At 36.9% G+C, this 12,450-nt stretch overlaps 1 protein-coding gene across 5 annotated transcripts in view; it reads left to right on the top strand.

Moving 5' to 3' along the window:
* Nucleotides 1-11,883, top strand: part of RIC1 (RIC1 homolog, RAB6A GEF complex partner 1) — a 46,631-nt gene extending 34,748 nt beyond the window's left edge. For 3 of the 5 annotated variants that reach the window (XM_058826581.1, XM_058826580.1, XM_058826584.1), the window contains 11 exons: nucleotides 496-656; nucleotides 1,702-1,840; nucleotides 2,892-3,008; nucleotides 3,464-4,192; nucleotides 4,489-4,647; nucleotides 4,756-4,889; nucleotides 5,878-6,164; nucleotides 6,982-7,176; nucleotides 8,868-9,057; nucleotides 9,190-9,378; nucleotides 9,683-11,883. In XM_058826581.1, the coding sequence (XP_058682564.1) occupies nucleotides 496-656; nucleotides 1,702-1,840; nucleotides 2,892-3,008; nucleotides 3,464-4,192; nucleotides 4,489-4,647; nucleotides 4,756-4,889; nucleotides 5,878-6,164; nucleotides 6,982-7,176; nucleotides 8,868-9,057; nucleotides 9,190-9,378; nucleotides 9,683-9,968 (2,586 nt within the window). In that variant the 3' untranslated portion in view covers nucleotides 9,969-11,883. Of the gene's footprint in view, nucleotides 1-495; nucleotides 657-1,701; nucleotides 1,841-2,891; nucleotides 3,009-3,463; nucleotides 4,193-4,488; nucleotides 4,648-4,755; nucleotides 4,890-5,877; nucleotides 6,165-6,981; nucleotides 7,177-8,841; nucleotides 9,058-9,189; nucleotides 9,379-9,682 lie in introns of those variants that run through there. The other 2 variants (XM_058826583.1, XM_058826585.1) reach the window with 2 other exon arrangements.
* The last annotated feature ends 567 nt before the right edge of the window (nucleotides 11,884-12,450 follow it).

The raw sequence follows: 12,450 nt of genomic DNA, 5'->3' as shown, positions 1-12,450 counted from the left end.
TGGGTTTTGGTCATATTCAGAGTTTATATATGAATATCTAAGTAATGCTTTGCAGAAAAATTTTGTTGTTGCTATTAAAAACTGTTTTCTGCTGACAGTAGATCTACACACTGTTCTGAAAACTTCGTGACATTTTTGCATGTTAACATGAAGTGTGTTCTAATATACCTATTTACAGTGTTTTGGGACACTTTTGCTAGCTTTTAAGCTATATGGGCAGAGGAGATTTAGTTACTCTGCTTTTTAAAACTGGTGAGTGAAATTCCTTCCTTATGATTGTTGTTCCGTACTTCAAATTGTGCTGTGCTTTAACCACTTCAGATGTAATAATAAAATCCAATGGATAAAATACTCAATGAAACAAAATCTCAGTAATGTGTCTTGGTAGAAATTCTTGACAGCCGTTCCACAACAAGGAAAAAAAACCAGAAGTGGAATTACTATTAGGTTGTTGGCAAGCATAACCTGTATTCAGACTAGTCTTTTTCCTTGCAGCTGAGAATCTACCTGCGAACATCCAACCTTGACAATGCATTTGCTCACATCACCAAAGTGCAAGCAAACACATTACTGCTGAGTGTCTTCCGGGATATTGTGATACTGTTCAGAGCAGATTGTTCCATTTGCCTTTACAGCATTGAGAGGAGGTCTGATGGGTGAGTGTCACTATTTACATATACTATATGACTATATCACTATTTCACTATATACTATACTGCTTTTGCAGTAAGGTACCAGTAGATCTGCTCTCAGTCTGAGTAAATTCTTGCAATAATACAAAGGTGTTTGATAAGTGGTGAAGTCAGATTTTTAAAATACCATGGTAACGTGTTATCTGTATGCACAAGTTCCTGAGTTTTGTCACTTGCATGTGTGCTGCTAGGCACATTAGGTGTGGAGATAGGTAGTGACTGATGTATGCACATTTCCAGCTGCCTGAACAAATATGTTCCTAAATTACAGGAACTTGAAAACTGAAAATAAATAGCAGAAAAAGGTGCTAAAAGACACACACATATTTGAATATTTTAAAATAAAAACATGTTTCTAAAATTAGGACCAGTAATTAGTGAAGGGAAGGTGGCAGCAGGCTTGCAAAGATGAAGAGATAAAAGGTTTGGTCTTGGTGTGGTGGTGAGGAATTATTTTAGTGCAAAAGAAGTAGCAATGTAAGATATGCCAGATACTCTCAGATAGTTAAGATTAGTTAATCTAAGGAGGAGATAAAGATTCAGAGGTAGGGGTTTTTTTTAAATGCCTAAGTAGGTGATTTTTCTCACAGTTATGTTATCTTCTTTATAGCAAGGACGGACCTTTTTGTGGTAGAAAAAAGCAAGTTGTTTACAAACTTCAGAGAAAAATATTTTCAATGCTTTTAAAAAAAGCTCCCAACAGAATCCAAACCTGGGAACTGTCTCATTGAAGGATCAATGAAGAGTCATATTCTGAAATATCTGATACTGTCTTCTACCCATTCATAGCTGTATTTCCCAAAGTATCAATATACTTAATCCAGTTTGGGTTTGTTTGGTAACTTTATATAGAGTAGACACGTGGGCATTTCTACTGATTCCAAATTAAAGGAATGTCACTTGTTCTGTAAATTGTTTGCTAAGTTGCTTATTTTTATTAGGTTTGCTTCAAGGTAGTTATTGTTAAGTACTGTTGTAAAGTTTCTAAATGTAGTCATTTTCCTTTCAGTCTTAATCCTACTGCCTGTATCCAAATTCTTCAAGAAGTGTCCATGTCTCGGTACATTCCTCATCCTTTTCTTGTAGTGTCTGTTACGTTGACATCAGTGAGAACAGAGACTGGCATCACCTTGAAGATGCCTCAGCAGGTAACAGGTCTCAAAATTTGGTAGAATTGGTGCCTGAATTTGTTAGCTTACTCCTCAATGGTTACCTTGTTGATAAAGCAATCATAAATCAGTGGCCCTTCCATAAGGTAAAACCCAGAACGTGTTTTTTTTCTGATGTTCATTATATAGACAATTTATATGGGAATTGGGGGTGAGGGGGTGGAAGGAGAAGTAAGAGTTTAGATTTTATTTCATACCTTCCCTTCGCAAAGTCTGGGACCAAATCTTGGGGAACAAATTACATTTAACTCTGTCAAGGATACGTTGCTCTGTCATGTATTAAAAGTTAAAAAAATAGAGCAATCCATGGCATTAGGAATTACCTTTCTCATTACAACATGTCCATTAGTGAAAGAATAAATAGAAAAAATAAAAAGATGGCATATGACCCTGTAAGGCACTCTGTCAAATCTCCAACAGCCAAACAATGATTTAAGATGTTAAGGTTCATGTCTTAACTTCAAAATTTAGTCAGAGCATTGAAAGCATATGCAAAGACAACTTGGATTTTTGTTGTCAGGGTTGAAAACAGTAGGGTTAACTGAGTAGAATACTTTGCTTTCTTGCCATGCCTTGCTAAAACATTTTTTCTCCAGCTGCAGCTAAATAAAAGTTCAAGATGCTCTACAAGTATGGCTCAACTCTTGGCTCAGCCCTTGGGTTGTGTACCAGTGTTAGTCTTTGCAGTCAGATACTGGCAATCATACTGTGATGATGTTGATAAAAATACAGAGCTTTATTTTTCTTAGAATACTGGTGAATTGCCATTTTAAGACATATAGTTGGAAAAAGTCCATATTAAACACATGGAATGAGTCTGGTAAATAAGAAACCTTCCAGTACTTAGTCCTATGCACAAGAATTGGTTCTTGATTTTTCTTAGTCCTTCTATATTGAATTAAGTTGTTAGTCATCTCTGTAAAGTGGCACATAATTTACACTTTTTTTTTCTGGGTTTTTATTGTGGTTATGAGTAAAATTATCATTCAGAAAGGTTAAATAATTTGCATAATTTTCTTTCTATCTGTAGGCTTGTGAAGCTGAAAGTATTATGCTTAACTTAGCAGGACAACTCATCATGTTGCAAAGGGATCGATCTGGACCCCAGATAAGAGATAAAGATAATAATCCTAATCAAAGAAAGCATGTGAGTAAATATATGTGGAGTATTGCACATGGCTTGAAAGATGTCAGTGATGGAAGAAGCAAGTGCAAGAGAATGGTCCAGACATGAAGAAAATAGGGTTATAAGTTCAGATAAAGATTTGTCAGTTCTAGGCTGGACTTGTGGGCTAACTGAGCAAGCAGAGAGCAGGTTTTTATTTTTCACCTTTATTCTTATCTCTCTGCTTCCTGACTAAGTATTAAGGAGGTTAAAAAAATGAAAGAAACGTCTTGAGTTAACATAAGTACTAAGTGGTCTTTTGTCACATACTGGGATGCAGATAAGAGAGAAGCAGATTTCTTTCTTCTTTCTTAGAAGAATGACATGTTAGAAAAAGTAGATCTTAGCTGAAAAATAGAGTTCTTGTGAATAGGGTAAAAATAAAAGAAATAATGGATACTGATTTTTAAAATTTTTTTATTTTTCATTTTGAATAGCTGCCCTTTTGTGCTCCAGTTGTCCTAGCCCAGTCTGTTGAAAATGTATGGACTACTTGCAGGATTAACAAACAGAAACGCCACTTACTGGAGGCTCTGTGGCTCAGCTGTGGTGGGGCAGGTATGAAAGTCTGGCTTCCCCTGTTTCCCAGAGATCATCGAAAACCGCATTCCTTTCTATCAAGACGGATCATGCTGCCTTTCCACATCAACATATACCCACTGGCAGTTTTGTTTGAAGATGCCTTGGTTCTTGGTGCTGTTAATGACACTGTGCTCTATGACTGTTTATACACTCAAAGCAGTGCTAGAGAACACTTAGAGGTTCTCTTTCCTTTCTCCATTGTTGAGAGAACCTCTCAGATCTACCTCCATCACATTTTACGCCAGCTCTTGGTTAGGAACCTCGGTGAACAAGCCTTGCTTTTGGCCCACTCCTGTGCCACATTACCATACTTTCCTCATGTACTAGAACTGATGCTTCATGAAGTGCTGGAAGAAGAAGCTACCTCGCGGGAGCCCATTCCCGACCCTCTCCTTCCCACTGTGGCGAAGTTCATTACAGAATTCCCCCTCTTCCTGCAGACAGTTGTTCATTGTGCTAGGAAGACAGAATATGCCCTGTGGAATTACCTTTTTGCTGCTGTTGGAAACCCGAAGGACTTATTTGAAGAGTGCTTAATGGCCCAGGACTTGGACACAGCTGCCTCTTACCTTATTATCCTACAGGTAATGGCACCAAATATATTGCAAGAGTGCTGATATTTACTAACATTGCATTTTATAATTAATGTCATATCAAAGTTGTGCAAATTCAACAGGTTTTTTATTTAACAGTTTTCTGTTAATACTATGTCCAGTTATGAAGGGTAAGATGATGCATTGTCAGTAGTTACTGTTTTAAAGCATGAAATTTGCTGTTTATAATCTTCGGTACACTTGAATGTGAAGCAGTGTGGCTTCACTTAATAGAATTTCTGATGCTCTATATAGTAAATCACTTAATTTTGCTTTGTTGCTTGCAGAATATGGAGGTTCCAGCAGTTAGCAGACAACATGCTACTCTCCTATTTAATACTGCCTTAGAGCAGGGAAAGTGGGATCTCTGTCGTCATATGATTCGATTTCTTAAAGCCATTGGCTCTGGAGAGACAGAAACACCCCCAGCTACACCAACAACTCAGGTTTGTGATGAGAAAAGTAAATATTGTCCATCAAGCCTTGTATGATTAATCTTCAGTTTATATATGATGTTTGGTCCTTTGAATGTATGTTTTGTTTTTTTGTTTTAGGAACCTAGTTCAAGTGGTGGCTTTGAATTCTTCAGGCATCGCAGCATTAGTTTATCCCAATCAGCAGAGAATCTCCATAGCAAATTTAATTTGACAAAAACATTGAGTATGCCCTCTGGCCCATCTGGAAAAAGGTAATGTCCTCTCCTTCCTCACTTTATTAGGTACAGGACTAACTTTCTTACCAATTTAAGTTATAGGAATAAATTATGTATTTGTTATAATCTCCTTCTACATCTTTTACATTTATAGTTGCACAACTTTTATATTGTTTGTGTCTCATAACATTCTTGGGATAATATATTCTCACAGATGTAAATATATGTATATGTGTTTGTATGTATACACAGGCATGCTCATACAGCTATTGCTGACCAAAAGACTGAAACCACTGGATGTGGTTTACATGTGTAGTAATTTAAGGAGCTAGTGAGATCACATGCCTCATATTTAAAGGATCAGTTTTGCTGAAAAATAAATTTTGAACAGCTTATAGTTCGCAGCATCACAGTGTACCGCTCTGCTACCATGCACCTCTTGATCCGGCAGTGTGTTTACAAGCTATAAATAGAACCTTTTACGCCTTAGGGTGAACCCCTGTAAAGCTGCTTTATACAGACTTGATATTGATAGGTATTACAGTTCAGAAGTAGTATTGAACTGAAATTCATTATCATCTTTTCTTTGGTGTTTTTCCCCATCCTAATTTTAAAACAATCCTAGAATAAATTCTGAATTAGTAATTTTTACTAGAGAGTTCTATCTTAAAGGTTTTGATGAGGAAGGGTTTTAGGCCAATACTTAACTATTTCTCTAAACGTTGCAGTGTCATCTGCCTTTTATGTCTCTTTACTTTCTTCTGTATTGCTAATAGTTTTATGCTCTATAAATACTGCTGCTGTTGTTACTTAAATCCTTTATTACACCTACCTGTTGAGGCAGTAGGATCTTTTAGAGAATATAAACAGCAAGGAATGATGGAAACTGCTTCTGCTGTTAGATAGAAAGCTCCCCTTCTACTGCTTCTTCTGCTGGTCACTCAGTGATCTGCAGTTGTGGCCAACCGCCTTTGTGACTCAGCTTTATCAGTGTTGATTTGGCTATTCTGTGCTGTTTGTGTAGGTGGAGTAAAGACAGTGACTGTGCTGAGAACATGTACATTGACATGATGCTCTGGCGGCATGCTCGGCGTCTGCTGGAGGAAATCAAGCTGAAAGACCTTGGCTGCTTTGCTGCACAGTTGGGCTTTGAGCTGATCGGCTGGTTGTGCAAGGAACGAGCCAGAGCTGCCCGTGTGGAGGATTTTGTGTGTGCTTTGAAAAAGCTACACAAGGATTTCCTCTGGCCATTTCCAGTTATACCAGCTTCATCTATTAATTCACCTTTCAAGAATGGAAAGTACAAGACAGGTACAGTAACATCTGAGTTTGATATGAACTAGATTTCTCTCATGCAATGAGAAGAAATCATGCAATCTGTGAATCTCATTCTGTTCTGCTTCTGTTCAGCCAAGGTAAGAGCAGGCTGAGGCTTGCCACCTGCACAGCTTTCTTACAGAGAGTGTATTTTTTGAAGAGATTCTGTTTAGCATAGACAGTATCTCTTGTGTTATTACCATTTCTGTTGAGATCTCCTGCTTTCTCAGGTGCACTGAATTTGACATCAGTGCAGATGTTGAACTGAACATGGATATTACTCCAGTGTCAATTCTGCTGCCAAAAATTACTAAAATCAATATTCTTTTGTAGTCTCTAGATGAGCTTTTGATTAACTTCTTAAAAATTAAATAGTAACATTCCAAATGTTTGAAATTTACTTTGTTACCTGGCAAGAACTTTAAAGACTGCTGTAAACGTCCTTTATGTTACTGATCTCTGAGTTCACTAAATTATCTCCTTATTGCAAAGTTGATACTTCCTACCTTATCTCCATATGGCAAGGCTGACATTGGCTGCCAAGTCCTCTTTTTAGTAGCAGCATCATTATTTGCTTCTGTTGATGCTAACACCTTATTACATCATACTTCTTTTATGCCAGTGCTCGTGTAAAAAGCTGATCAGAAATTCCTGAAATGCCTAAACTTGCTGCATTCCCTTGTATTTCATAGCTCTCCTGAATATTGACTTAGATGCAAGTTTTAGCTTCCTGAAGTGCCTGGAGAGAACACTCTAAATTTCCTTTTGGATACTTACATGATTTTTCCTTGGTGTGTTTTGATTTCTTTAGCTGTGGGGGAGCAACTACTAAAATCTCAGTCTGCAGACACCTTTGTAAACATGGAAATGGACACAGGGGTTTCAAACACACCTCGGAGTCGCAGCTGGCTTGGTACTATCAGCTCTTCTCAGAGAGAGATTGACACTGTTTCATCCCATGGACCACACATGCAAGATGCATTCCTTTCTCCTTTGCTAAGTAAAGGTTAGTCACTCTTCCTTTTGTCTGCTCATTGGAAAAATGTGAAGTGTTTGCTTATGTTTTGATATTTGCTTGTCACTGCTATATTGTTGCTTCTCAACTGCTGGTAAGAAAAACTCAGGAAAAACAAAAGAAAGGGCTTACTGAAAAGTGAACTGAATTTTTTACAACAGAAGGTTAATGCCCATGTTGTACATCTCTAAGTATATGAAGTAGAATATGAAATAGGTATTTGCTGAAGTTTCTGTCTGTGGTGATAACTTGACGTTCAGTATTTTTTCAGTCTGGCTAGGAAGACTGTCCTAGCTTGTTGTGGGTTTTTGTTTCTTTGTCTCTTGCATGGATCAGCCTCTTGCAGGGTTGGGACAGCTCTAATTGCATGAACTTTGTGCTTTTGGATTTCTTAAGAAATATATTAGATACATTACTTAATGAGGAAGCTGAGGAAATATAGTTTTATTTTTTCCTATGGCTTTATTTAAATTGCTTTCTAAAAGCTGCAATGTATGATCAGCTTACTAAAATAGGAAGAGAAAGTATTTCTTCTGAACACAAAAAGAGATGGGGAAAGTTTGTCAGACCATTCTAGTCTTTTTTAAAATTTATTTTTAATTTTTTTTATACTTCCTCTTGTCCCTGAGCATAGAGCAACATTTTCAACAGTATCTAAATCATGATTTCCACTCTGTTAGGGCAAAGATCTAAGTAGATCTCTTAATTTAAGACTATAAAACAATTTCTTAATTTAAGACCATAGAGCCTTCTCTGAGATTCAGAGCATTTGGAGAGCCTCTCTGTCTGTTTGGGTATGGTCTCGTTTTATTTTCATTTCTATTTCTCGTGTTCTTTAAAAATCTGGATACTACAAGAAAATGAGTCTCTTTTCATTGCACTGATTTTACTGTGGCTGTCTGCCACTACTATTCTTTCTATTAACAAGTATATTGGGAATTTTTTCTGAGCTGGATGAAGACCTTTGTGTTCAATGGACTTTGGTACACATTTTGAAGCAGCTTATTTATAAAGAAACTAAATTAATAGCCTTTAAAGCATTGCAAGCTGAATTCAAATAACAATTTCACAAATTACTAATCCAGCACTGGTGTTCATGGGCAAGAAGATAATCAAGTAACTCACCACTGTAATGGTTTTAGCTTGGATGTTACTGTTCCTTTTAAAATACTGTTAGTGCATGTGCTCTTCATGTTTTTACTGGAAATACTTATTTTTGTAATTTGTGCAGGTAAATAGTTACATTACAAAGCATTCAAAATCTGCATGGTTTTGTGGGAAGAAAATAATTTAATATTGAAACTTCATTTTAACAAAATTAGAAGTTTAGTAAGCAGAAGTTTAGACAAACTGTAACCCTTCTTAGACTTAGTTCTAGGACTATAGTATGCAAGATACTGTATTGGTGGTTTTATGATGATTGCCAACACATACCAAGGATCCCTTACTGTTAATAATTCTCCTGTATTATTTTTACTGGATAGAACAACTATTGCATTCCTGCAACAGTAGTTCTACCATCCAGTGTGACAAGAAGAATGCTGAAGCAGGACAGACAGTATGCCTGAAGTAACTGTGATACACCATAAAGCATTACTGTTGGTCAGTTTTTATAGGAAGTAGTTCAGAAATTCTGAATCTTACTAAAGTAAGTAGTTTCTTTTTTCCCTTATGTTTCTGAGTGTTTTTGATAGGTGATGAATGCAGCATTGGTTCAGCAACGGACCTGACTGAAACAAGTTCTATGGTGGATGGAGACTGGACAATGGTGGATGAAAACTTCTCCAGTCTAAGTTTAACTCAGTCAGAACTTGAGCAGCTCTCTCTAGAGCTGGCCAGTAAAGGGCCACACAAATCACAGGTGCAACTGCGGTAAGTCATGACGTGTCCCTCTGAGACTGAGAATTGCTGGCATGCAGCATTCGGAGAAAGAAACAATCTACACAATCACACTGAAATTTTTATCTTGGGAGTTGAAAAATAAACAGCCTTTTTTCCATCTAGGTACTTGCTACATATCTTCATGGAAGCAGGATGTCTGGATTGGTGTGTTGTCATAGGCCTTATTCTCAGAGAATCTTCAGTTATCAACCAGGTTTTCAGTATCATGCAGTCCTCTGATATTGATGGAGAAGTCTATCAGAATATCAAGACTGGCCTGGATGCTGTTGACAAGTGGGCTTCTACAGATTGGTAAGCCTTGCTTTCCAGGTGCACATTCATTTAAGCTGTAGATAGTTTGTTACCTAAGAAGTAACTTTGAGTTATTACCTTCACCTTAGTTGAAACCTCACTTCAGAGACTTGTAATCAAACTCGGAAAAAAACCAAAACACAAACCAAAATAAAACCAACCCAAGGCAACCACCTTTCCAACTCTTATTGTTTGATTAAGGTTGCCTTTTTCTCTTTATTTAAAAGCATTTCTGCTTTTCAGCCACCTGACAGAAATACTAATTTTAATCCACTCGTGGTGTTCTGTCCCATTCTCTTCCTAGCCCTGGGTACAAGCCATTTCTAAGTATCATCAAACCACAGATCCAGAAACTAAATGAAATAGTAGAAGAGCAAGTACAACCTGAAGCGTTTCAGCCAGTGAATCCTTCTAAGGTTCCCGAACAAGTGAACCCAAGAGCTGAGGAAAGCAGGAATTCATCTAGCCATGGCACTAATCCTCAGAGTGATGCTGGCAGCAGCAGTGCAAGCAGACATGAAGAGGACAAGGCTAAGACAGAGGATGAAGATTCATTCCAAGAAAGCAGTTATGACTGTGTTGTGTCTTAAATGGAAGGTGAACAACTTCCCAAGCATCAGGTGTGAAAGGAAGCAAACCAGCTCTTAGAACTGCTTCTGTGTTTTGGATTTGAACTCTTTTTTTAGTTTTGTTTTTTTTGGTTTTTTAATATTTCAATCTTTGAAATTCTTAGTGGGGATAACTAAACACCAGTTTCATCTAATAATTTCAAAAGGAGACATGACTCTTTTTTGATGGAATCACCAGACTGCAGCTTTACATTTTGATAATTTAAATAGTGTTGGAGAGACAGTGAACACATGGAGACAGATTCAGCCAATGTTCATCAGTACCTTTACACCACCAAGTTCTGAAGAAACTACTTATAACTTGCTTGAGTTTAAAAGGCGAAGAGGGGATTAAATATAAAAACTTTTCTTTGCAGCTTGCCTGCCTAATAAATGTCTGATCAATGCAGTTCGGATTGGTTTGATACTGATATTTTGTATTAAAGGACTGTAAAATATATTGTATGTTTTTGTGAATAATCTTGTACAAATACTCAAGACTGTACCATATTTGGAGGTACCTATACGTATTTGCATGTTTCTAGATGACTAGTAAAGTGAAAGCAGAGTTGCACTTCTTTCTGGATGAGGCATACTTTACTGACCTAACACTGACACAAGGTGGCTTACCTGTTTTTTACTGCCACTTAACAGATCTTATAGTTGGGTTAAGGGACTGCTGAAGGTTATTTATTTCATTGTAAATTCTTTTCTGATAAATGCATTTTTAAAATGTAAATAATCATCATATACTCTTGCTATGGAAAACTAGTTTAACAGCTCATACTTAAACATTTTTCAAACATTTTATAATATGCATACTTCTAACTAAGACATATTTAACTTTCATACAATGTTATGAAAACCTGGCTGCAGAAGTCTGTTGCTTTGAGGTACTTATTTTTTTCTAGCTGCTGTCCCTATGTAATAACTACCTGTAACAGTATTAATTTAGATATTAGCTTGTTTGTACTGTGCAATCTGAACAAAAATGCAACATTACTCATTTTATACATGATAAACTAGTTTATTTTTTATAACATCATTTGATTACTGACATGGACCAAACTAGTTATCGTAGGGTAGTTACAGCATCTGTTGCTTTTCCAGTGGTTACTAAATCCACATCCATTTAAACTCTGAAAATTAAGACTATTCACAATTAAGTTTTAAATGAATTGTGGTTTTATCATCTTTATTTCCTTTGTAGATAAGATCAAGTGCTTTAAAATGTACAGATATTAAACTGTTGCTTTAGAATGGCTTTACTAAGCCAATACAACCAGTACAAGTGCAATAATTGCGAGTATTATGTGGAAAGCTGGAGCTATTAATGTATGCAACTTGAACTTCATTTTAAGAGTCGAAACTGAGACTGAAGTTAGAGGAAAGAAACTCAGTCTGAGTCCCAGCATTAAGCTTATTCTGCATTGTAGCTACTGGTTACAGATAATGTCTATCATACTTACAAAGCCTGTTGTGACCTGACGTCAAAATTCATTATTGTTTTAAGGGGATAATACTTAAAGCTTTTTTTATGATAAAGAAACCTGCTTAATCTATGTTAAAAGAAATAAAAACTGTGCTTCAAGTTACTATTTTTCTGTGGTTCTGTGGTAATGATGTAAGCCAAGCCCATCCTGGTCAGCGTTCTGCTGTTCAGGTTTTGGATCTGTGCAAGTAAAAGATACATTAACTGATACATTAACATTCTTAATAGTCATATCTTACTACTGTGCTACTGTTGTTTAGCAGGTAAATCTTTTTAGTTGTGAAATTTTAGAAGTTTGTACTTCTTTAGTAGTAATTATCTCTATGCAAATCTTATGTGGTAATTTTGTATTTTGATTTCACTGCTGTTATACTTGTAATTAAAAGAAAAATGTATTCAACTTTACTTGAAGTTACTCCTGTGAAAAATAACTATTTCTGACTTCAAGCCATTCAGGTAGGCCATCTTAGAGAGACAAAGCTCTCAAATCACCTGATGAAGATTGTGTTTTATACTCCTGCATCTTGTTTTTTACAGGATGAAGGAATCAAACCTTTACCTTATTTTAGTCCATCTTTGGAGTTACATCCAACTGCTGCTGTGAAAAGAGATGTAGTGGGTTTGGGTGGCAAGGGAGGCTGTGTCAGACAGTGCCAGTTCCAACAGACACAGGGAAGCCTGTCAGCCAAGCTGCTGCCTCCTCTCTGTAATGTATTTAACAAGGGGTAAAAAATGCTGTGGGAGATGAGTGAGGGACAGTCCTGCAGGCAGCCAGGCCTATATAGGAAGAGCAGGAGGAGGCACTGCAACAGAGATTCCCTGCAGCCTGTGGCTCTGTGCAAGTAAACACAAATGACACAACACTCTTGCCTCTTACTGCTGCGGTACTGCTCAGCAGCTCAATTCTTTTGTACAATGGGGAAGCAGGCTCTCCACCTGCAACCCACTGTGGAGCAGATACCCAGAGAGGCA

Source organism: Poecile atricapillus, chromosome Z (genome assembly GCF_030490865.1).
Source record: "Poecile atricapillus isolate bPoeAtr1 chromosome Z, bPoeAtr1.hap1, whole genome shotgun sequence".
NCBI classification, from domain to species: domain Eukaryota; kingdom Metazoa; phylum Chordata; class Aves; order Passeriformes; family Paridae; genus Poecile; species Poecile atricapillus.
The sequence above is the reverse complement of the archived record's forward strand: the minus strand, read 5'-3'. Positions and strand labels throughout refer to the sequence as shown.